Below are 24275 nucleotides of genomic sequence, written 5' to 3'. Positions count from 1 at the left end.
TCGACTACGAAAATATCAGTGACCTAGTCGCATTTGCCACCTTCCAAGTGATGGGTGCCGATGAAGCGCACCGATATTGTGTGCGCCTGCGGGTTGTCTCTTCTTAATTGGATACAGCGTTTTTATTTCATTTTTTTTTTGTACTTGGGCATATCCATTCCTTTACCTTTCGCCTTGTCAAACAGTGTATGCTGATATGCATGTTCTTTTGCTTGTCATGATATACGTGTTCGCGACGACTCCATCGACTTCGGTTGCGAAAGTTTGCTACCGACCACATTGCCGTTGTCTTTCTCCTACGTTCTCGTCTATTTCACAAGCCAGAGGAAGTAAGAGGAAACACAAGTTTGAAGAAGACGCCAACGATTGTCGTCGCGACCACTGATCTTCGGTGGAGCCGGCGGTTGCTAGTGGCGTCACTCTAGGTAGGTTTCTTCAACGTCCAATATCAAACAGCACGCGACCAACGTTAAAGCAACGTGCAACATGTCTTTCGAATGTACCCGACCCCTCTACAGCTACAGAGCATAGTTGAACTCTGGGTTCTCACGGTCGGTCAGGTCGTAAAACTCCTGCCCCATCACCTTGCGGTAACCCGGCGCGGCTCGCGCCTGCACCTTGAGCGCGTTCTGCCGCCGCCACCAAAAGTAGATAAACAAGACGTCCACAATACACAGCGCGTAGCACACCAGGATTGTAATCTCAGCCGGCCGATAGTCGGGCGCGTCCTTGGCCCGGAACACCTGCGGACCGATGATGTTGCCCACGCAGTACGCAATCAGGTACATGGCCGCCACCGTCGTCTTCTTTGTCCAGCCCGCAATGTTGGTCGCAATCAGGGACAGCAGCGCCACAAACGACGTCGGGCTCATCTGCATCAAAAGGCATCCTATCAGGCGGCCGATGCGCTGCCCCGGCGAGTTGTTGAGCACGGCCACCAGCAGCATGCCGATAAACGACGCCGCCACACCCGCAATGCTGACCAGCAGCCGGTTGTGAAGGCGGTCGCCCAGAATGCCACAGCCAGCCAGTGCAGCCGCCTCGATCAGGCCGGCGGGGGCGCCCAGCAGCAGGGACTGCTCGTTTGTAAAGCCAAACGACACAATGAGCTGCGAAAAAAAGTTGGTGATGCCGCCGTTTGGGATGTCGGCCACAAGACCATAAAACACGAGCGCCCACACCACCGGGTCCGTCAGCGCCTCCTTGAGCTGGTACATCTTGAAGTTTTTGTTGCCAATGCCCTGTTGGTTGACCCGGATGCGCTCAATCGCCTGCATGCGCTCCTCCTCGGTCAGGAACCGCGCATTCATTTGGTTGTCGGGCATGATCCACAGAAAGACAACGCCGACCGCGGCCGTGAAAAGGCCAATGACCAAGAACAGCAGTTGCCACGAGTGCAGGTTGCCGCCCGCCAGAGGGTGGCTTTTCGTGCCGACGGCAATGCCGTACGCGACGAAGCCGCCGACAATCTGCCCGATGCCGTTGAAGGCGAACCAGATGCCGACGCGGGAGCCCTGCTCGTTCACTGTGTACCACTGCGACGTGAAGAGGGCAAACCCGGGGCTGACAGCGGCCTCAAACACGCCCAAAAGGAACCGCACGGCCATGGCACTCGCAAAGCTGTTGACGGCGGCCATGCAGCACAACACGATGCCCCACGCGATGACGTTGGCCGCCGACCATTTGGCCAGCGGCAGCCGCTGCAGGAGGTAGTTTGTTGGCCACTCCCAGACGAGGTAGCCAAAGTAGAACATGCTGGCCACCCAGGAGTAATCCTGGTTGATGAGATGGACGTCGTCCTGGTTTGTTAGTACTGGGGGTAAGTCGGGGGGAGAGGAGGGGGGGGGCAGGAGGGGGGGGTATCCCCTGTGCGCCTTGAACCCCATCACCGAAGCGTACGACACGGTTGTCTTGTCCAGGAAGTTGAGGCCGTAGACTATACACAGCAGCGGCATCAGGTTCCAGTCAATCTTGCGCAGCAGCCGTCGTTCCTGTTCCGGTGTCAACGCGACCGCGTCGGCGGCGTGTGCCTGGGAGAAGAGGAGGGCCGCGTCGGCATTGTTCGTGTCTGCGTGCTTGAGGCCCGAATGGCTGCCCTTGGGCGGGTTGGTCGCGACGCTGCCGATTTTTGCGTTGTTTTCGACTGCGAGCGCCGGGGCCGACGCCGTCTTTTCGAGGTCCGCCATCGTCAAGGTGTCTAGAGACAGAAGTGGAGGAAAGGCAAGAAAGTTGATGGTGGATAGTTGGAATAGTTACAAGCAAATATGGGAATAAAACGAGAGCACAAGGGTTGCCCAGAGGTGACGTAGTCCTGTTTGACGCTGGAGGAGAATGTTGAGTGGAACACAAGTGTTAAATATTAAAAGATTCAAAACCCCGAGAGGTTGGTGGCAGGTCCGTCGTCTCCATTATGCTGATAGGTCGACGTAGATAGATAGATGCCGGCCATCGTACCCGATGTATACAACTGTGTGTAACTGCAAACAGCCCTGTCGTTGATAGTCGTCTCGTTTCCACGTCGTCTCCCCATTTGTCAACATCGTGGTATCGCCGATGGGTAGTGGTGGATAGCGATGGGCAAAGAAGAGGAGCGGGATGGAAAGGGAGGTTCGTTGGTTTGGGTCAAACGTCGAGGTCAAGGAACTACATAGAGACGTGATACAAAGGTGCATAGCGCTATGGGGCGCCATGCACAAGGAAGTTGCCATAAACACCGCTTATCGGCGTCGATCATCAGAGGCAAGAAGGAAGTTTAGCTCGGACAGGAAAGAACATACGTACTCTCCGCCCCTTCCCCGCAAGACGAGGTCGCGTGTATCCCACACTAGCGATGCCGCTGAATTAAGAAGGGGCCAGAGAGCTTCGGGAGCTTAGGTCGGCAGGTGAGGATGAAGAATTACACGTGCTGGATCAAGAGAACACCATATGTGTAGGGAACCGTAAGAGACCAATACGTAGTTCCTGCCGTAGTTGCACCTGCTCGCGTCCCTTCCCAGCTACCTTCTGTACGTCACTTGCCGATCTGTCGCTATCTCCTTCCCTAAATAACATCTCAGAGAGTGGGGGATTCCGGGGTGGTAATTCTGGGGTAACAAGGAGAGCGTATATTCCGCATTCCGTCGTATGCCGGAATCGGTGTTAAGAGAAAGATGCCAGGGGTCTACAACAAACAGGCCATGCCATGAAGACAACCCCCCAGCAAATCAAGCGAAGGGGCAGCTAGGATTGCAGACGCTTTCTTATTGTCTCGTTTGGCGGAGAGAGAGAAACGATGGCACATAGATATTACGGTTTGAGAGACGGCCAGAGAACTCAATGGAATTGTTCGTGAGTTTGTAGCTTGTAGAGGGCAACTGATAACTGTGTGTCGTGGAAGTCACCGACATGCACACAAGGCCAATGGATCATTCACATTCAACAATGCAGAGCACAGCGTTCATACCAAGTTCCCCGTTTCTCATTTTGTTTGTTCAACTGTGCTTTGGCAGAACGTCCGCCTGCTAACACCAACAATCTCTGGTGGCATCATATCACAGTAATGCTTTTGTGCCTCTGCCCTCGCGACGCAACAGAAAAATAGGAAATAGACAGCCAGCAACAGCCAGCATAAAACGAAAACCCATTCCCGAAATCAAAGACCAAATCAGGCACCCCATATACTTGACAAAAAAGCAAAGGCAAGGTACAAAGGCAGTCCAAAGGCAGTCCGGGAATCAAAGGTGTTGCAGCGCGAAGAAAGGTCGATTTTCTTCTTTTTTTTGGCAGAGGATTTTAATTTTCTTTTCCGTTTCCTTCTTTCCGTTTCCCGTTTCTCGGTTCTTGTCCGTATTTCCGTTCTGGTCCTCAAAATCCCGTAAAATATATAGCGTGCGCGATGCACAAATGGATCGAACATCGGACCGTGACGTAGTCGAGAGACAAAGACGACAAGACAGGGTGTGGGCCAGACCCAGGGAGTCTCGCTGTACGCCTGTCTTGCACTGCCAACCATCCCATTGTACGGAATGGGTTCGTCACCTTGATGTGTAAGACAACATCCCCACACTCCTCCCATTACCATCCGTATATCTCCATGCTTCTCATCCCACCGCACCAACCCTTTCCTTAAACCACCATCTTGGCTTTGGCTCGTGTGCTGCCGCTGTGTTGTGCGTCGAGGTGGCCAGAGAACTCGAGCTGCTCGTTGGCAGGCAGCTTGAGGACATCTTTGAAGCGGTGACCGATCGCCATGAGGATGTCGCGGGCCTTCTCGGGGGAGCGACCCTTGCCGCCGGCGGTGTCGCCGTCACCACGGCCGGGGATCGATTTGCCAATGGTGCGGGTCCAGACGCCGATGCGGAAGAAGGCCTTGCGGACGTTGACGACGACACCCATGACCTCGTCGTCGTCCTCGCCCTCGAGGGTCTCGCCAATGGCGGCGAGCATGGTGTGCAGCCACATCTCGTCAATGTCGACGTTGCGCTTGTCGCGGAAGGAGTAGGACCACTTGCCGCCGTGCTTGTTCTGGGCATCCTCCCACTCGGGGCGGACGTTCTCCTTGAACAGGTGGTAGTCGGACTTGAGGGCCAGCTCCGAGACCGAGGCAATATTGTTCTGTACAGGCGGGGGGGGGGAGGTCAGTGTTGAAGCCGAGACAAACGTGAGAGAAACCAAAGAAGCCAAAGACGGTGGCAGTAGACGTACATAGATACCCCAGAACTCCTCAACCGAGTTGAAGGTAATAACTTCTTTCAGCAGGTCGTTCCAGTTGTCGCCCTATCCTGTGTGTCAGCAGGTGATCTCGTGAGGATAAGCAGGCGCTGCCTTCCAAAGGCCGTAGACCCACCTTCCCGCTTGCGGGCTTGGTGAACCAAAGGGTCCATCTGTGCATGAGCGGGTGCTTGACGGTAAAGTTCTCCTTGTCGTGGAAGACGGTGATGTCGTCGATCTTGGAGTCGGCAGCATCGGCGGCGACGTTGCCTCCTTCGGGCGAGATGGGGATGGTGGTGAGGTCGACTTGTGCCATGATGTCGGATTTGTAGGTTGTGTAATTTGTGTGGTTTGAAGAGTTGGGCGTGGGAGGCGCGTGATGCAAGTCGAGATGATCGAAAAGTGACGTTGAGGGAAGAGGAGAGACGGGTAAAGGTGAGAAACAGTCGTGACGCGAGATGACTGGGTAACGTCAAAAGACAACAAAGACAACAAAGACAGCAGGCAGGAGTGCGCTGGTTGCCAGGGAAGGAAGTGTCGCGCGAGCTGCGGGAAGGCGGTTGGCTCTTGCACGCAGTACAAGGCGGTCGCGGAGGGAAGGCGCGGCCGGAGAGAATAGCGGAGAGGGGCGAGAGGAGACAGCAAGTGCGAATGACTGTTTGCACCGGGCAAAGAGTCAAAGCGGGTGCGTTGGGCGGTGGTGCGTGATGCGATGCTATCGTGTGGAGATGACAGAGGAGTCAAAAGGAAGCGAGAAAAGTTTCGGACTGGACGATGTTGCAGATGATGGTCTGTGGTTGGCTGGATTGCCTGGCGGTGGTTTCGTGGTTTTGTGGTGGTGGCGCCGAAGAAAAAAAAAGATATATTTAATTTTTAATGTTCTTTGCGCGTGGTGACAGGGGGCAATTTAGCGCTGTATAGTGGGGCGCGTACGGAAGCTAGGCTCTACATCGCAGCTGCGACAATTGATGCCTGGAATATTAGGCAAGAATGGACAGCTTGTCACTGGTTATAAGAGGTACGGCATATGAATAGGTCACCTTTTGACATTTCGCGGGATGATCAATTTCTGATAATAATATTCGTAGTTGTTCTGGATTTTGTGGATTTTATAAGACTGCTTTTGGGTTTGTGTGACTCTTGGTCGAAATGTGGAGGGACACTGTAGATTTTGTGTAGGAAAGTTGGTGTGAAGTGAAGGGCTTCATTCTTTGGATAGACTCCAGACAAGAGACGGACGTCTCATGACAGTATATCTACTGATCTTCATTAGTTTACTTAATCATTTCCAGTCCTTTTTCAAAAAGAAATAAAAACCAAGAAACCCTCTATGATTATAGGTCATAAAGGCTCACTACTACCCGGAAATCACACATAAAATAAAGTGACCTCTTACAACATATTTCTTCTGCTTTACAAGAAAGTTTCTTTCTATTCATTTTATTTTTAACAAATCGCTATTCTTCTATCTCACCATTCACTGACACTGTCTCTCGATGCCAACAGACTGTGAAGGGATGCAAATGCCCAAAGCGGCTTTCTTTGTTGTCCAACAGAGCCAACACTTCTTTCATGGTATTGTCTGCAAGGGACAGCACCGAACGAGAATGCTGTCCTGATTCGACAAGACTCATCTATGCAGCTGTTTTGGGAACAGCGTGGATACGACTGGGAGCGGCGGAAAAAGACCGTTCTGTGCCAGCTTGTTTTAAAGCCCTTTATTTACAACGCACAATATGCATCTTTTACTTTAAAACAGATCGTCAAAACACCACTCTCCAGCAATCTACAACACGCCACAGCAACCCTACGAGCAGCTTTCTACGATGACAACAGTCGCCGAGACGCATGCAGCCGCCATGCCCGGCATGGCCGCCGAGTCTGACGTCAACCCGGACCCGACACGGTTTCAAGAGCGACTCTACCCGACGTTTACCCGCGAGACCACTGAGATCCTGGGCCTTGGCGAGCGCTGGTGGGAGCCACGCGATGCGGAGGACAGAAACAAGCGCCGCCCCGTCGCGCTGCCGCACGATCTTCTTGGCTACCGGCCGCTGCGACTGTGGTTCGGCATGCCGCACACGGCCGGCCGCAAGAAGGACGACGCATGGTTCGAGGTGCTGTTCAGCACGCTCTATGAGCTGTCCGAAGACTTGTGCGCGTCCACGTTTGGCGTCGACCGTCTCGTCCTGCAGCCGGGCGCCACCGCACCGGCACAGAGTCCCTGGGCCGCCGCGGATCTCTCGCCGGCGTTTATCTATTATGCCGGGGAGATTGCCTGCCCGGACCCTCTCGACGGGACGCGCGGCAGCAGCTGGGATGCACTGCTCGAGGACGCGCGGCAGCGCGCGTTCGTGGCGCAGGGCGTGTTGGCGAAAACGCTCGACGAGCACGTGTTTTCGGCGCTGCTGTTTGGCGGCACGGCAGAGCAGCAGGACGCGCTCGGGCAGTGGGACCGCATCATGCTCAAGGACGAGGGCTACCTGCGCAAGTTCAAGCGCTGCGAGGAGGTGCAGTACTACCTGGGTGCCGAGGCCGGCGGCCGCGTGCTGACGCCGTTTTTCTGGGCCGAGGTCGCACGCGTGACGGCGCACACCGCCCAGCTGCTGCTGCCGCTGCTCAACCTGCAGCGGGCGCTCTCTGAGAACGCATCACAGGCGCCCAGCCTGCCCGTGTTCTACCAGCGGCTGCACGACGTCGTGGCCCTCGCGGGCTACGCATCGCTGTGCATGGCCTGGTCGCCGAGCATCTTCCAGGTCGAGTTCCCGTTGCCGGGTGCGCCATGGGAGGTCGACCAGGAGCGGGAGGCCGACGACTACGTGTACGCCCGGTCCGAGGCGAAGGCGCTGGCCGCCGAGGCCGCCGAGGCCGCAGCGGCCGGAGGCGGACAGGTGGGCGACGCGCGCTACAGCGACAGCGACAAGCGGGCGACGTACATCCACGCAGCCAAGATCAAGATCGTCCTCTGGCCCCGTATCGCGCGCCTCAGGCCGTTCTGGAACAGCCGACGCACAGACGTTCGCAGTGCCACACAGACCATTCTCACCAAGAGCCACAACGCGTACTATTACGGTGCGCAACTGAAAGGCGGCGGCGGCAGTGGTGGCAGGAATGGAAGTGGCGGCAACGGCGGCCACGACGATGACGACGATGAGGCCGATGCAGCAGTGTCGGAACGCGGCCCACTTGATTCTCATGACGCGGCGGACAACGCGGCGGACGACGAAGCTTGGCCGGAACTGTTCGAGTACGTGGAGATTGTGCGCACGGCACGCCGCCGGGCACGCACGCTCCGGTCGATGCGTCGCCTGGCTTTGGCGTGGATTGTCGTCTGCATCTTGGCCTGGGTCGCTGGCATTTCTTTTCTCGAGTCGATGTCGAGAGCGATTGGTGTCGACTTGGAGCGCACTGAGGCCATTGTGAGCATTCGCAAGATGTATACCAAAACTCTGGATTGGGCAACAACTGCAGCAGATCCGTTTTTGCGGTGGCCGTCGCAGATTCTGCGTTGGAATTGAGATGACGGAGGTTGATGAGATGGAGGGAGCGTCGTTTGTTTATGCTCTAAATCGTCGTATTGTGTAGCTTAGAAAATGTGAGTGGGATTTTGATAACGACACAGAAGGCCTGATAAGGCGGGGAGTGGACCCACATAAAAGTTGAGGAGAAAAAATCCGGCAGAAAAATAAGGTCGCACGTCTGGGGATTTTCAGGGAGGATTTTCTTGGGCGCTTTCTCCCATACGTTCTGTCTGCACGACCACCTCCACGACCACGCACGGCGCTTCTTGAAGCGCGAATTAGAATACAGATACATTGCTTTACACTATAGATTCTTCAGGATGGCATTTTGATCGATTATATACCTAGCCACCAGAACGCCACAGTCCATTCTCGCTTTTTCACGTATCTTTCTTCTCGCTTCTCGTCCGTTCAATGGACGCCAGCGTCTACCTCAAGAAGCAGGGCTGGCGCGGCCTCGGACACACGCTGCACCCCTCCGACGACTCGTCCGGCCTGGCGCGTCCGCTGCTGCTCTCGCGCAAAGACGACAAGCAGGGCCTCGGCACCGATTCCGTTCACAGAAAGGCGGCCGCGACCGACCAGTGGTGGCTCGACGCCTTCGACCAGCAACTGAAGAACCTGGGCACGCCGGGGACGGGCTCGAGCACAAATGGCACGGCCACGCCGACGCCGGCCGGGCCGACACGGCTCGAGATGCTGAGCGGCAACAAGGGCTATAGCAAATACCGCGGAGCCTACGGGCTGTACGCCAACTTTGTGCGGGGCGGCACGATTGAGGGCACGATGGATGCGGAGGTCGCGGAGACGAGTTCGACGAGTTCGACGAGTGCCACGAGTGCCACGAGTGCCACGAGCGCCAGCGAGGCGAACACCGCCGAGACGACGCCCGAGCGGGATGACACGACAAAGCCCGGCAAGACGACGACGGGGAAGCGGAAACGACGTGAAGACGACGACGACGAGACGAGAAAAGAAGAGAAAACGGAAAAGAAGCGGAGGAAACAAGGGTCTGACAGCAAGGAGGAGCGGCGGGCACAAAAAGACGAGGCGAAGCGGAGAAAGAAAGAAGAGAAGAGGGCGCAGAGGAGAATAGAAAAGGCAGCAGAAAAGGCGGCCAAAAAGGCGGCCAAAAAGACAGCCAAAAAGACGGTTAAGAGGGAAGCGAGAGCGGCCGAAAAGGCAAAAGAAAAGGAGGCCAAGATGGCTGCCAAAAAGGCCGCGAAGAAAGAGGCGAAGGCGCTGAGGAAGGCGGCCGAGAAGGCGCCAAAGGCACAGAAAGTGGCAAAGGCCAGCGCATAGGCATTGTGACAGTGGACTCTGGGGTGCCTCTGTCCTTTCTCCTCGCCCTGTCTTGTTTCGTACATGTTTTTCTTGGGTATCACAGCGAGCATGGCATAGGACCAACAAAAGCGGTCTGGAGTTTTATACAACGAATATTGGGTATTGTGTGTCTAGTACGGAAGCTTGACAAGGTGAAAATGCGAAAAAAAAACAGAAAGGTAGCACACCGACGGAGTTGGAGGCAGCCACAACACCGACCGTCTGTTAACCACCCTACAATTGCTTGGGCAGCGTGCCCGGCTGGCCTGTCAGCAGCCACGGCCGGCGGTCCCAGAACTCGTCCTTGATAATGTCCATGTGCTCGACCGTAATGCGCGCCTTGGCCCGCCGCTTCTTGTCGGTCTCCGCCTTGGACTTGGACAGTGTTGGCGGCTCGGCCTGGTTGTCGGCAGCCGCGGCGGTTTGCGCGGCATTGGTGTTCGCAGGGTCGACCAGCTCGTACTCTCTGTGTTAGCTCTATAGGTAGCAGCGGTATATGATTCATCGCCACTCGTCCGCTCTCCACTTACATCACGAAAGACGACGCTGCCCTTTTTGTACATCTCGGGCTCGTTGTTGTAGTTGATCTGAAATCGCGAGAAGAGGATCTCGTTCTTATCGGCCGCGAATGTGCCCTAGAAGGTCAGCAAAATGGGGATAGTCCAACAAACATTTCCATCTCTGTAGCCACCTACCTTGAGAAGCTCTGTTGCCTCGACGCTGTCCATGCCGCCTTTTTGGACCAAAGCCCAGAAGGTTGTGTTGTAGAGGTTGTTGATGTGACCTGGGAGGTAGAGTGTGGGGTAGAGTGTTAGTAAAAGGACGTGGGCGCAAGAATAAAATCCCCCCCCAATCTCTCCCAACTTACAGTCCACTTGCCGCCAGCTGAGGTAGTCCCGCAGGTTCTGCACGCTCGGGTAGCAGACGGCCCGACCGTCAAACGTCGGCAGCAGCGGTGCCACCAGCGGCACGTCGTCGACCAGCCCACCAGAGAACACGGTCGGCCACAGATGCAGGTAAAAGGCCGTAAACGTCGACACCACCGTCGACACCAGCTTGCTGGCGCGCCGCTCAAACAGCTGGCACGTCTTGTGGAACACGAAGCTGTACTCGTCGCTGACGCCGTATGCCAGCACAATGTCCGGCAGGTCCGCCATGACGGCCTTGGCGGCGGCATTCATCAGATCGAGCGCCCTCTTGTCGTTGGGCTTTGCGAAGCCGTACGTGTTGCAGAGCTTGGTGAACCCGCGGCCGTCGATGCGCACCACGATCCACGTGTTCGGCAGCAGCGTGTCGGGCTGCTCAAAGAGGCGAACGTACTCGTACCTGGGGAGAGGAGAGGGTCAGTCGTCTGAGTCTCTGTGTCTTTGTGGTTTTCGTCCTCTCGAGCCGCCTCTTCTCTGACGACCTACTTTGAATTGGCCATTTTCTGTCGCCGCGAGTGTCGTGTGTCCGTCCAAAGTTGTGCTGGATGTCCAGATCAATGAAGCCCCACGAACAGAGGTCCGAGAAAAGTGGCATGTAGAGGAGCGAGAAGCAGATTGTCGGTGTCACACGTCATTGAACAGACCAGGTCGGATGCGAGGAGGTGTGAAAGGAGGGGCGATGAGTGGCTGCCGGCGCTTCGGCCTTTGTTACAGCGCTAGGCGGCCCGGCCGCTTGGGGGGGACACACCCCTGCAGCGTCACTCGGGGCCGGCACTAACCACTAGAGACTGCGCGCCACTGCCGCCTCTGATTGGACGAACGTAGGTACGCTACAGGACGCAGCTGGCCCCTGTATCGCGCATTACTGAACTGTCCTGTCCCACCCCGCGACCGCTAAATCTGCGATTGGTTTTGGCTCTCTTTTTTTGTTTTTGTTTTTCGGACGACGACGACCTTCTCCCAGTTTGTTTGTCGCCGTCGGCCGCCCCCACGCCCTCCCACGATGAATTTCCTCCTCTCCGAGGACTACCTGCTGCAGGACTACCCCGAACACATCACCAACACCATCCGCTCCGGCCATGCCACCTGCCTGCGCTTCAACCGCAAAGGCGACTATCTCGCCTCCGGCCGTGTCGATGGCACCGTTGTCGTCTGGGACCTCGACACCATGGGTGTTGCGCGGAAGCTGCGGGGCCACTCACGCAGCATCTCGTCGCTGAGCTGGTCGCGCTGCGGCCGCTACCTGCTGTCGGCCTGCCAGGGCTGGAAGGCGGTTCTGTGGGATCTCCAAGACGGCCGCAAGCATCGCGAGGTGCGCTTCAAAGCGCCCGTCTATATTGCCGAACTGCATCCATGGAAAACGTGAGTGGAATGCATTTGGGAGGAGAGAGAGAACAGAGAGGGGAAGGGGGGAGAGGGGGGGAGAAAAAGAGTGGAACTGACACCGTTTCCTACCAGAACACACTTTGTCGCCTCCATCTACGAAGACCAGGCCCTCCTTGTCGACATCACCGACCCTGTTGACGTCAAGTACGTGCTCCCCTCGCGCCCGAAGCGCCCCGACACCGACGACACCGCCCAGCGCGACAAGTGGGCCAAGGAGGACGCCAAGCAGATGACCACCGTCACCATCTACGCCGCCTCGGGCGGCCACATCCTGAGTGCCACCAGCAAGGGCTGGATCAACATCATCGACGCCACAACACGCGACGTCATCTTCTCCAAAAAGGCCTGCGGCAGCGTCGTCACCACGCTGCGCCTCAACAGCTCCGGCAAGATCCTGCTGGCCAACTCCCAGGACCGCATCATCCGCTCCCTCCACATGCCCAACCTCGCCAGCCCGGACCTCGACCCCGACACCATCCAGCTGCCCGAGGAGCACAAGTTCCAGGACGTCGTCAACCGCCTGTCGTGGAACCACATCGCCCTCAGCCCCACCGCCGAGTACGTGTCGGCGTCCACGTACAACAACCACGAGCTCTACATCTGGGAGCGCAACCACGGCTCGCTCGTGCGCATGCTCGAGGGCCCCAAGGAGGAGCAGGGCGTCATCGAGTGGCACCCCCACCGCGCACTGCTGGCCGCCTGCGGGCTCGAGACGGGACGCATTAACATCTGGTCCGTCACCAGCCCGCAGAAGTGGTCCGCCCTCGCCCCGGACTTTGCCGAGGTCGAGGAGAACGAGATCTACGTCGAGCGCGAGGACGAGTTTGACGTGCACCCGCAAGAGGAAATCACCAAGCGCCGTCTCGACCTCGAGGACGAGGACGTGGACGTCCTGACGGTCGAGCAGCAGTCCGACGAGGACCTGCCGGCGGCCGCGGCCGAGTACCTGTCGGCAGCCGCGCTGCCAGGCGCACCCCCAGAGGACGCGACGTCGACGTCGACGTCGACGACGACTCCCACACCCGCCTCCACCAACGGCCTCACGACCCGCCCTGCCTTCCGCATGCCCATTCTCTACGACCTCGGCGAGTCCGACAGCGAAGAAGAGTTCATCGCCGTCTCCACCGGCACGATGCGCCGCCGCAGCCCCGGCGACAGCCAAAGCGTCGACCTCGAGGCGGACGGCGCGACGGCCGAGGACCGCATCTCCGCGAGCACAAAGAAGGCCGCCAAAGGCGGGCGGACAAGGAGGAGGTGAGGGGTGGTGCCGGTGCTTATTTATTACTGTCGTTTGTTTTTGTCTTATCTCACACCGGCATGGTTGCGAGGCGTTTGGCGCATCGGGTTTGGGGCATGCGCCGGGAAGGGACCATCTGGAATGATTCAACGTCTTTGCAAACAATTATTGTTTATTGGCTTTGTTCGGCTTGTTGAATGTACCTGTCCAACATTTCGGTTTGCGCTGTATGTCGAGGAACTCTGAAAGCGGAGCCTCCGTCTGTTGGTTCGTATAAACAAAGCAACTCGGGCTCGCGCAAGCTGTTTCCGGTCGCGATGGCGTGCGCGAACTGTGGAAAAGCATCGACAAAGGCGCGTTGAAAATGCCCCATTAGTGTCGTTTTGGCCTGAATAGGGGGCAACACCTGACATCCAATCGCGCCTCCCACTTTAGGTGGCAACCACCGCCCCTTATTGCGCTCCTGCCGCTTGACTCACTGTGCACGGTACGAATAGGCAACCGCCCTGCTTTGGGTGGCGTGTGGGTCTCTTCTGGGGGCAGCTGCGAAGAGCTTATTTTCCAGGACCGAGGTACTTGCTGGGTACTTGCATTCAGCGCAAATAGAGGGCAAGGCCAGGGCAGGGAGCCGCAGCCCACAAGGCACCACAATAGGCAGAGGACTTGAGAACCAATCAGTCCATGTACCTTTAAAGTATCATCTACCTCACGTGATCTCCTTTCGCAGACTCCAAAAAGGAGAAAGGCTAAGCCTCATTCGGCTAGGCGACTTTTTGGAACACGCTCAACGCCTCCCAGGAGGAAGGAAGGGAGCGAAGTTTTTCCCTGCCCTCTCGCCGTGCGTGGCGCTTCTTTTTTGGCCTCACTTTCTCCTTCTCGCAACATCCTCGTTATCCGCATCGCCATCCCTCCCCTCCACCACCACCGTCGCCCGCGCGTCTTCGCCATCGAAAACCGCGTCGTTCATCTCTCCGCGATCGATTTCTCTATTTTTTTACCGTTGTTTCAGCCTGCCACGACCAGCGCTGACGGCTTTTTGTCTCGCTATTCGTCTTTGAGCGACAGAGCAAAAAGCATCAAAACACCACGAAACCATCTCTTCGACAAGTCATCGCCGCCTCGCACGGTTTTATCGACACATTGGCGCCGATTTCAGCTCCTCGTCGCCGTTGAGGCACGCTCGCTCCCTGTTGGGGCCCCGGGGGGTTGTCTGTGAAGTCGTTCGGGCTTGAGGACGTTGTTTTGTGTGAGGTGTTTTGACGGTACGCGCACTCGGCTGCCATCGTTCATCCAGGATCAACACCATCGACGCGTGCATCGTGATCGAGGACCCAGCTCGTCTCTGGCCTTCTCGCGTATCGCGCTCGCATCGCAACGGTTGTCCGTTTGTATCCTTGCCGTTCTTTTTTGTTGTTTCCTTGACGACCGTGTTTTTCGCGTTCGCGCGCATCACGACATTACGAATCCAGGGTTGATTTCTTTCTCTCTCTGGTCCTTGTGTTCCCTTTTTTCCGACCTCTCTTCTGTCCTTTTCGTCCTCGTCTACTTCACCGGTCTTTCTCGGCTTCTTCACGCTTCACTTTGACGTCGATCTCCGTTCTTCCTGCTCGTTTTCTTCCAACGCGTCTCGACATACACTCTCCTTTTGTGATCTCTCGCGCCATTTCGTCATCGCTGCGCGCATCCGTCTCGACGACAAGCCCCGTCCACTCCTCCCCGTTCTGCGACCGCATCGATCGACGCGCGTTGCGCCCCGACCACCGCAACCATGGCCAACCTTTACTTTGCGCACTCGAGTGCGCCCCTCAAGACCATTGAGGAGATTCAGTTTGGCATGATGTCTCCCGAAGAGATCAAGAATATGAGTGTCGCGCACATCATCTATCCGGAGGCTATGGACGAAACCAAGACCAAGCCGCGTGATGGCGGTGTCAACGATCCCCTGCTCGGTTCCGTCGACCGCGGTTTCAAGTGCAAGACGTGTACCGAGAACATGTCCGAGTGTCCCGGCCACTTTGGCCACATCGAGTTGGCCAAGCCCGTCTACCACCCGGGCTTCATCAAGAAGACCAAGAAGGTCCTCGAGATCGTCTGCCACAACTGCAGCATGGTTCTCGCCGATCGGGTTAGTACTTGAGAGCAAATTTCCCTGGAACGTGTTTCTGATATGGTTTCATTTTGCAAGCCTGCCTTGCCACGTCCCGGGTTTGTTTTTGGGTTTCTTTCTTTCTGGGTGAAATTTGTGCTAATCTGAAACTTCTTTTCTTCGCCTGTCCCTCCCCTTACTACAGACGGATCCTGAGTTTTTGGCTGCTGTGAACACACGCGACCCCAAGGCTCGGTTCCAGCGCGTTTGGGAGTGCTGCAAGAAGAAGAAGCGTTGCGAGAACGAGGCCAAGTCGGAGAACGACGACGAATTTGACCCCAACCCAGGCAGCAAGCTGGGCAAGCAGGCGCCGCACAACCATGGCGGCTGCGGCAACACCCAGCCCGCTGTGCGCCAGACCGGCCTGCAGCTGTGGTCTCACTATGAGGTGGAACGCGACGAGGGCGGCAAGGTCAAGGAGAAGAAGATGCTGACGGCCGAGATGGCCCTCAATATCATGCGCCGCATCAGCACGTCCGACATCCGTGACATGGGTCTCAATGTCGACTACGCCCGTCCCGAGTGGATGGTGGTCACGGTCCTGCCCGTGCCACCCCCGCCGGTGCGTCCGAGTATCTCCATGGACGGCACCGGTACCGGCATGCGAAACGAAGATGACTTGACTTTCAAGCTGGGTGATATTATTCGTGCCAACGCCAACGTCAAGCAGGCCATCAACGAGGGCTCGCCCGCGCACATCTCGTCCGATTTCGAACAGCTGCTGCAGTACCACGTCGCCACCTACATGGACAACGACATCGCTGCCATTCCGCGCGCCCTGCAAAAGAGTGGCCGTCCCGTCAAGGCCATCCGCGCCCGTCTCAAGGGCAAGGAGGGTCGCCTCCGTGGCAACTTGATGGGTAAGCGTGTCGATTTCTCGGCACGTACTGTCATCACGGGCGACGCCAACATCTCGCTCGACGAGGTCGGTGTGCCGCGCAGCATTGCGCGCACACTCACGTACCCGGAGACTGTTACACCTTACAACATCAGCCGCCTGCACCAGCTGGTGCAGAATGGTCCCAACGAGCACCCCGGTGCCAAGTACGTGATCCGCTCCGACGGCACGCGCATTGATCTGCGCCATCACCGTCGTGCGGGCCAGATCTCGCTCGAGTACGGCTGGAAGGTGGAGCGGCATCTGATTGACGGCGACTACATCATCTTCAACCGTCAGCCTTCGCTGCACAAGGAGTCCATGATGGGTCATCGTGTCCGTGTTATGCCGTACTCCACCTTCCGTCTGAACCTGTCGGTGACGTCTCCGTACAACGCCGATTTCGACGGTGATGAGATGAACTTGCACGTGCCGCAGACGGAGGAGACCCGTGCCGAAGTCAAGGAGCTCTGCATGGTGCCGCTCAACATTGTCTCGCCCCAGCGCAACGGCCCGCTGATGGGCATTGTGCAAGATACGCTGGCAGGCGCCTATAAGCTCTGTCGCCGTGACGTGTTCCTCACCAAGGAGCAGGTCATGGACATCATGCTCTGGGTGCCCGAGTGGGATGGTGTGATCCCCAGCCCGGCCATTATCAAGCCGCGCCCGCGGTGGACCGGCAAGCAGATTATCAGTCTTGTCATCCCCAAGACGGTCAGCCTCAAGGCCGGCAACGACGACATGGCTCTCAAGGACGATGGTATTCTGATCCAGACCGGTGAGCTTATGTACGGTCTGATGACGAAGAAGATTGTCGGCGCCACTGGTGGCGGTATTGTCCATATTTGCTACAACGAGTTGGGCCCCGAGGCTGCCATGGCGTTCCTGAATGGCTGCCAGCGCGTCGTCAACTACTGGCTGCTGCACAACGGCCACAGCATTGGTATCGGCGACACCATTCCCGACAAGAAGACCATCGAGATGGTCCAGGCGCAAATCGATGAGCAGAAGGAAGAGGTGCGTCAGCTCACGGCCCAGGCGACTGCCAACGAGCTGGAGGCTCTGCCCGGTATGAACATCCGTGAGACGTTTGAGAACAAGGTCTCCAAGGCCCTCAACACGGCCCGTGACAAGGCCGGTACGACGACGCAGGAGAGTTTGAAGGACTTGAACAACGCTGTCACCATGGCCCGTTCCGGCTCCAAGGGTTCCTCCATCAACATTTCGCAGATGACGGCTCTGGTCGGCCAGCAGATTGTCGAGGGCCGCCGCATTCCCTTCGGCTTCAAGTACCGCACCCTGCCCCATTTCACCAAGGACGACTACTCGCCCGAGGCCCGTGGCTTCGTCGAGAACTCGTACCTCCGTGGTCTGACGCCGTCCGAGTTCTTCTTCCACGCCATGGCGGGCCGTGAGGGTCTCATTGACACGGCGGTCAAGACCGCCGAAACGGGTTACATCCAGCGTCGTCTGGTCAAGGCCCTGGAAGACGTCAGCGCCAAGTACGACGGTACTGTGCGCAACTCCCTAGGTGACATCATCCAGTTCGTCTACGGCGAGGATGGTCTCGACGGTGCGAAGATCGAGGAGCAGCGCGTGGACTTTTTGAACATGTCGCTGCCTGCCTACGAGAAGCGCTTCCGCCTGGATGTCATGAGCCCAACGCGCTCGTCGGCGCTCGATGCGCTTGAGTATGCCAACGAGATTGCGGGCGACCCCGAGGCGCAAGAGCTGCTCGACGCCGAGTACGAGGCGCTGGTCGCGGACCGCGAGCTTATCCGGTCTGTCAGCAGGAGGCGTCTGACGAACATCCTGGGCAAGAAGGACGAGGAGATGATGCAGCTGCCTCTCAACATTGTGCGCATCATCAACTCGGCGCAGAAACTGTTTAAGCTGGACGATGCCCAGCGCAGTGATCTGCGTCCGCAGGACGTCATCCCGGCCGTCAAGAAGGCGTTGGACAACATGGTGGTGGTCCGCGGCAGCGACCCCATCTCGCTCGAGGCCGACAAGAACTCGACCATCCTGATCAAGGCGCAGCTGCGCTCGCGTTTGTCTTTTAAGCGTCTCGCTGTCGACATGCGCCTCACGCGTCTGGCCTTTGACCACATCATGGGCGAGCTCAGCAGCCGCTGGGCGCGCGCCATGGTGAACCCCGGTGAGATGGTCGGTGTGCTGGCTGCACAGTCCATTGGTGAGCCCGCAACCCAGATGACGCTCAACACCTTCCATTTTGCCGGTGTGTCGTCCAAGAACGTCACTCTCGGTGTGCCGCGTCTCAAGGAAATTCTCAACGTGGCCAGCAACATCAAGACCCCGTCCATGCTGGTCTACCTGGACGACGAGGACGGCCGCCACCCGACGCAGGACCGCGCCAAGGAACTCCGCAGCATTGTGGAGCACACCAACCTGCGGTCGGTGACGGCCGTGACGGAGATCTACTACGACCCCGACGTGCGGTGGACGAACATTGTTGAGGACGAGAACATGCTGGAATCGTACTTTCTCATTCCCGAGGATGTTGCGACCAACCTGGACCAGCAGTCGCGGTGGATGCTGCGTATTACGCTTGATCGTCAGAAGATGCTCGACAAGGGCCTGTCCATCGAGGACGTGGCCAACCGCATCAAGGAGGAGTACCCTAGCGACCTGGGCGTCGTGTTCAGCGATAACAACGCCGACGACCAGGTGATTCGCATCCGCACGGTGCGCCAGTCGGACGAGAAGGACGAGGAAGGCCAGCTGGAGGACGACGTCATGCTCAAGCGCCTGGAGACGCACCTGCTCGACACCCTGACCTTGCGTGGTGTACCCGGCATCGAACGTGCGTTCCTGAACAAGGACACGATGCTGGTTACCACCGAGGACGGTGCTCTGCTGGCCGCCAAGGACGACCCGCGCTGTACGGCGTGGTACCTGGACACGGAGGGTTCGGCCCTGCGTGCTGTGCTGGCCGTGGACGGCGTCGACCCCAAGCGCACGTATACCAACGACCTGCACCAGGTTGTGGACGTCTTTGGCATCGAGGCGGCGCGGTCGACGCTGCTGCGCGAGCTGACGGCCGTGCTGTCCTTTGACGGTTCGTACGTCAACCACCGCCATCTGGCGCTGCTCGTCGACGTCATGACCTACCGCGGTAGCATCGCGGCGGTCACGCGCCACGGCATCAACCGCGCCGACACGGGTGCGCTCATGCGCTGTTCGTTTGAAGAGACGGTCGAGATCCTGCTCGAGGCTGCGGCCGTCGGCGAGCTCGACGACTGTCGCGGCATCTCGGAGAACGTCATGCTGGGCCAGCTGGCGCCGATGGGCACGGGCCACTTTGAGGTGCTCCTGGACCCCAAGATGCTCGAGACCGTCATCTCGGACAACTCGCGCATGGGTCTGATGCCCGGCCTGACGGTCAAGGGCAGCCAGCTCGAGGGTGCGGCCACGCCGTACGACACGGGCTCGCCGCTGGCCGACTCGGGCTATCTGAGCATCAGCTCTCCCGCGATGGGCAACTTCTCGCCCATTATGGGTGCCGGCTCAGAGACGCCCGCTGGTGGTCTGGGCACCGAGTACGGCGGCGGCGGCTTTGGCGGCATTGGCGGCTACTCGGGCGCCAGCCCGCGACCGACGAGTCCCTTCAGCACGTCGCCCACATCGCCCTTCAGCAGCGGCTACGGCAGCTACTCGCCGTCGTCGCCGGCGCAGGGCTACTCGCCCACGTCGCCGATGATGGACATGGGCGGCCGGTTCGCGTCGTCGCCGCAGTTCAGCCCGTCGTCGCCGTCGTTCTCGCCCACGTCGCCCATGATGCGGCCGACAAGCCCCAACTACAGCCCGACGTCGCCCAGCTACTCGCCTGCGTCGCCCTCGGCTGCGCGCCACTACTCCCCGACGTCGCCTGCGCAGTTCAACTCGCCGACGTCGCCGTCGTACTCGCCGGCCAGCCCCAACTACAGCCCGGCGTCGCCCAACATCCATGCCACGAGCCCGTCGTACTCGCCGGCCTCGCCGACGTGGTCGCCGACGTCGCCGGAGGCGTACTCCCCTACGAGCCCGACGTTCCAGCGGTCGCCCAACCAGCAGACGTCCCCGACGAGCCCCAGCTACTCGCCGACGTCGCCCACGTTCTCTCCGAGAACACCTGGCCGTGCGCCGCCGGGACAGAACTCGTACTCCCCCACGTCCCCGTCAAACAACAATTAATGTGTTTTTAGTTCCTAGCCTTGCATTTTCAGTTTCTTTCGTGTGCCCTTTTTGCTGTTCAATTTTTCTGCCTTGTTTTGCGATACTGCTCTTACTTCGTCTGGCTTTGCTGCGTGTCGTGCCCCTCACATTTTCACATCTCGTTTACTTTATTTCGACAAACAGGGTTTTGTCCGGTTGGGTTTATTTTTTTGTGCATTTACACGCTCTTGTTTTGCTTGCAGCTCTTCGCTGCCTTTTTTACTTTTCTCTCTTACAAATTTCATTGTCACCAAATACACCACCCCATAGAGAAAGAGCTTTGCCTTCTTCCTTGTTCTGTACTTTCTTCCAACTATCTTACTCTTTAGTTCCAAAGTTCGGGATACATTTTATCCTCAAAAAATTTGACAGCGACGGGGACGAGATATCGATTTGTTTTTCTGCAATTTTTTTTTCTTTTGCTTTTGTGCTGCTTGCTCTTTTCTTGTTATTTCATTTCCATCAAAAAATATCAAAAAGGAGCGTGGAAGCAGAAGAAAAGCCAGGGACATGGTGACGTATCGCCATTATCTGACGTTTCTTTTGATCTGTCATTTTTTTGTATTATATTCGCTCTCGACAAAACGGGAAGCAGGAAACGGGAAGGCGGGACCGCTGGAAGATCCATTGCGTGTACGGATAACAGAAGGGAAAGAAGATGTTTCTTTTTTCATGTACTTAGACAACATAGGGGGCGGAACGGGGAGGCAGGACCGCTGCGGGAAGGAGCAAACCCCAGACCAGATTGATCGAACCGCCCCTGCAAGGCCGACGACGGAAGGGCCGAACGAAAAACAAAACAAAAGAAACCGATTTTTAAAAAAAAAATGAACAAAAAGAAGGAGCGACTGCACCGAACGATGGCCCGCGACTGCCCCAAGACGATAACAAAAGCCAAGGGGGCCGGGTATCACCAAAGCGGGAAGGAGCATCCGATGCGTGAGGATTTTGATGTGTTTGTTTCGGTTCTACAGATTGCCACGTGTGTTTTTTGGTTGTTTTATTTTGCTTCTTTTCTTTCTTTCCCTGCTTATACTGCTGACTGCCGGCAAGCTCATGCCGTCTATCTGTTTATGCGTCTGCTGTTATTTGGCTTTTGTTTCTGCTGCTGTGTGCTCTTTTCAATTGCACCATTACGCTCTTGCCTGTTGTACCTTGAGAGACGAGAAATTTAAATAAAAGACTTGTGGCTCTTTCCAACACTGTATCAATTGTGACCGTGATGCTCGCAGATGCCGTAGACTGCTGTGCACGCCCGGATGCACTTGCCTTGAAAATGACCCGGAGGTTGATTCGCCCGGTTCGCACCTTCTCGTAAACGTCTGTGGAATGGTGAACGAAGATGAAGTTAAATACAGAAGGAACACAGCTCGTTACTCGGGCACTCTTTCCTCTTCTGTCCACAATCCCAACGTCGATGAGTTGTCGCCATGGCCGTCTTTTCCAGCAGCTTCCTCCGTCACCTCTTCTCCAAATCAACAAATGCAACCTGCATCCTTCGACAACGTTTCTTACAGCGACACCAAGCCCGGCCTAACCGGCATGTGCAGCTACGATAACACACCCTCTTTGCAGCTCTTATCGCAGCTCTCCCAATCAGGACATTCGATGCGAGCCGATGCCCATCGTGCCACCACGCCATCGTGCCACAGTCTCCATTCAGCAGGGGTGTTTGCTTAACAGTCTGCACACCCTCTTTGGCATTTTGTTTGCCTCTTGTGTGTGTGTGTGTTGTCTGGTCGTTCATCGTCACACACGTTTCTTTTGCTCATTCTGAGTAGATAGGTTGTTGTTGGAGGACAGTCCGCTGCCATCATGATCTTTTCGTTGGCGTCTACCTGAAGCAACAAGTTTTCAACCCAGTTGGCATTTGAGAGTCAATCACACCATTCATTAAGCCGGTCATCTCCGAGGTCTTCCAAAACGCCAACACGTCTGATTGTTGCTAAAGCTATGGTTGGCTATGATTCAAAGTGAACGAGAAAGAAAAGTATGTGTGAGCTGACACCTGGTGTGAACTTTTAGAAACGAATGCGCCAGAGAACTCGGTACGCATCCAAAATAAGACAGTCCGCCCGCTGCAGACCTACCAAACCCTCGCACTAAACGCCGCGAGATAGAGGGAATGAATCCAAAACCCGGAGGTTCGGTTTCGGTCAACTGACAAAGAAAATTAAGATTACGCTCCTCCTATTTGGCCTTCAGCCTTTCCTAACGTTCTACCCCCGGGTTTCGTATCTTGAGTACACAATGTCGGCGACTTCTGCCAGTCCTCTTTTCTTTTCGGTGGACTCGACAAACCCTCATCATAGGCCGGTGTTGTTTTCTCCGCGACATTTCACGGTTAATGACAGCCCTGGATTTCACGGTGCTTATTCCTGCCATCTATGTCCTAGTTTACCGGCTAGCCTCGGAACTTTCTCTTGTCAACGCCTCTTCAGAGTGTTTCAGGCGTCAGTATGCGCCGACAACGAAAACGAATGAGTCGAAGAAAGACGGATCCGAAAGGAAACAATAAATATAGAGCAAGACGGCCGAACAGGAAAATCAAAACCATCGCCTTAGGCCCAGACACCCCAGACGACACATCCCTGTGGTCCCCATCTGAGAAAGTGCCCCCATGACAGCAAAGATCATGCGGTGGTCTACCTAAGGCTCGTTTTGGCCGTAGCTCGTCATTCCTCCAGGTCCAGACGACGCCCAGGACACCTGGCTCCCCTGGTAATACCCCGCAAAAGGTGGCTGCTGGAAACCTGTGCAGACTGGTATTGCTGGCAGGCCGGGTAGTTTTCTGTCCCAAACCGCCAACTTACAGCTACAATGCACGCGCAGGAGCTTCGAGACCTGTACCTTCCCATTGCTCCCGGGAAATCTTCTTCTTGTACCGAGATGCCCAATCAAGCATCTTGTTGATGAGATGGATAGAACCGAGGTGTTGAAAATCGCAGGCAGATGGACTAAACCAAGGCTTTGCACTGGTGCTGTGTGCCCCTTCTCCACAAGGACGACATATCTGGCAATTTACGAAAACAACGAGTTTTGCGAAGCGCATCAGGGACACGAGATACAACATGCATACCCATGTTTGCGGCGTGTAAGAACGGAGGTTTGCAGGTAACAACGTAAGATACCTCCACAAGGAGACTGGACTCGCTCATTGAGGTAAGGAAGTTCCAAACATTCGCGTTCTTTGCCCCTCTTGTTCTGCCCTTGCTTATGCACAGCCTATTTGCTTGCCTGCAGAGTCTTCATTTTATCGTTTAATTTTATTTTCATTTTTCTCACGTTCACTTTGATTCACTTCGTTGCATTTGCTTAATCGTCTGGCTCCATCACTCCATCTACCTCCCTCGCGGGGGTCACCAAACAGCGAGCGGTGAACGCGGCTAACGATGGCATTCAACTTGTTGCTTCGATGGCCTCTTGCTTCGATGGCCTCTTCTGTGTCGGTTGTCAATTTTCTGTTCTAATTTTACAAAACTAGTGTACAGGCTCGTCAATCTGCGTAATGTTGCTGGCGCTATCAGGTTTCGTTTGTCACTTTCGGTGGGTGGCCAAGTGGCTCCTGCCAATGGCAGCCGCACGTGTGATTTTGTTCGGCCGCTGGAGCTCTCGTGTCTCCCTAGCCCTGAGCTGCGTGGCTATCCATCGTATCCCTCCTGTCCAGGGCTGTCGTGTCTTGTCTGCGTCGAACTTATTAGGCCAGCCCGTTTCGATTTTGCAAACGGACAGCTGCCTTGGTGGTGTACCAAAACGAACGGAATGTCAAGTGATGGGCGAGAGGATTGTGGCTCCGCACACACGGCCTCTTAACGTCGCCATTGCAATCTGTCTCGGCAACCCACCTGCATGTGAAAGCGAACGTCGGTTGAGGTACATCATTTTCGTGGTTGCAAAGTGTCCTCTCTCAACAGAGTCTTTTACAGGGTGTTGAGGGCGAGAAACAGAGTGCGGT

At 56.5% G+C, this 24275-nt stretch overlaps 8 protein-coding genes across 8 annotated transcripts; 4 read left to right on the top strand and 4 right to left on the bottom strand.

Moving 5' to 3' along the window:
* Positions 1 to 518: 518 nt before the first annotated feature.
* Positions 519 to 2186, bottom strand: SPSK_05180 (MFS allantoate transporter; the record flags this gene model as incomplete). The annotated part of the gene is made up of 1 exon (XM_016731930.1): positions 519 to 2186. The coding sequence occupies one exon, from the start codon at positions 2184 to 2186 to the stop codon at positions 519 to 521; it is 1668 nt and encodes a 555-aa protein (XP_016583524.1).
* Positions 2187 to 4104: 1918 nt separating this feature from the next.
* SPSK_05480 (translation initiation factor 4E) lies at positions 4105 to 5005 on the bottom strand (the record flags this gene model as incomplete). Its single annotated transcript, XM_016732225.1, has 3 exons — positions 4105 to 4593; positions 4684 to 4755; positions 4826 to 5005. 3 exons carry the CDS (start codon positions 5003 to 5005, stop codon positions 4105 to 4107), a joined length of 741 nt encoding a protein of 246 aa, XP_016583523.1.
* Positions 5006 to 6515: 1510 nt separating this feature from the next.
* SPSK_05170 (uncharacterized protein) lies at positions 6516 to 8207 on the top strand (the record flags this gene model as incomplete). Its single annotated transcript, XM_016731920.1, has 1 exon — positions 6516 to 8207. One exon carries the CDS (start codon positions 6516 to 6518, stop codon positions 8205 to 8207), a length of 1692 nt encoding a protein of 563 aa, XP_016583522.1.
* A 417-nt stretch (positions 8208 to 8624) lies between these two features.
* Positions 8625 to 9512, top strand: SPSK_05487 (nucleolar protein TMA23; the record flags this gene model as incomplete). The annotated part of the gene is made up of 1 exon (XM_016732232.1): positions 8625 to 9512. The coding sequence occupies one exon, from the start codon at positions 8625 to 8627 to the stop codon at positions 9510 to 9512; it is 888 nt and encodes a 295-aa protein (XP_016583521.1).
* Positions 9513 to 9767: 255 nt separating this feature from the next.
* On the bottom strand, positions 9768 to 11054 carry SPSK_05320 (tRNA(His) guanylyltransferase; the record flags this gene model as incomplete). Its single annotated transcript, XM_016732069.1, has 5 exons — positions 9768 to 9995; positions 10064 to 10168; positions 10229 to 10317; positions 10402 to 10831; positions 10860 to 11054. The coding sequence occupies 5 exons, from the start codon at positions 11052 to 11054 to the stop codon at positions 9768 to 9770; spliced, it is 1047 nt and encodes a 348-aa protein (XP_016583520.1).
* Positions 11055 to 11462: 408 nt separating this feature from the next.
* Positions 11463 to 13103, top strand: SPSK_05188 (COMPASS component SWD1; the record flags this gene model as incomplete). The annotated part of the gene is made up of 2 exons (XM_016731938.1): positions 11463 to 11821; positions 11918 to 13103. 2 exons carry the CDS (start codon positions 11463 to 11465, stop codon positions 13101 to 13103), a joined length of 1545 nt encoding a protein of 514 aa, XP_016583519.1.
* Positions 13104 to 13944: 841 nt separating this feature from the next.
* SPSK_05595 (uncharacterized protein) lies at positions 13945 to 14532 on the bottom strand (the record flags this gene model as incomplete). Its single annotated transcript, XM_016732338.1, has 2 exons — positions 13945 to 14068; positions 14222 to 14532. The coding sequence occupies 2 exons, from the start codon at positions 14530 to 14532 to the stop codon at positions 13945 to 13947; spliced, it is 435 nt and encodes a 144-aa protein (XP_016583518.1).
* A 318-nt stretch (positions 14533 to 14850) lies between these two features.
* SPSK_04798 (DNA-directed RNA polymerase II subunit RPB1) lies at positions 14851 to 20299 on the top strand (the record flags this gene model as incomplete). The annotated part of the gene is made up of 2 exons (XM_016731563.1): positions 14851 to 15207; positions 15374 to 20299. 2 exons carry the CDS (start codon positions 14851 to 14853, stop codon positions 20297 to 20299), a joined length of 5283 nt encoding a protein of 1760 aa, XP_016583517.1.
* Between the last annotated feature and the right edge of the window lie 3976 nt (positions 20300 to 24275).

This window comes from Sporothrix schenckii, assembly GCF_000961545.1.
Source record: "Sporothrix schenckii 1099-18 chromosome Unknown Cont49, whole genome shotgun sequence".
Classification (NCBI taxonomy): Eukaryota; Fungi; Ascomycota; class Sordariomycetes; order Ophiostomatales; family Ophiostomataceae; genus Sporothrix; species Sporothrix schenckii.
The sequence above is the reverse complement of the archived record's forward strand: the minus strand, read 5'-3'. Positions and strand labels throughout refer to the sequence as shown.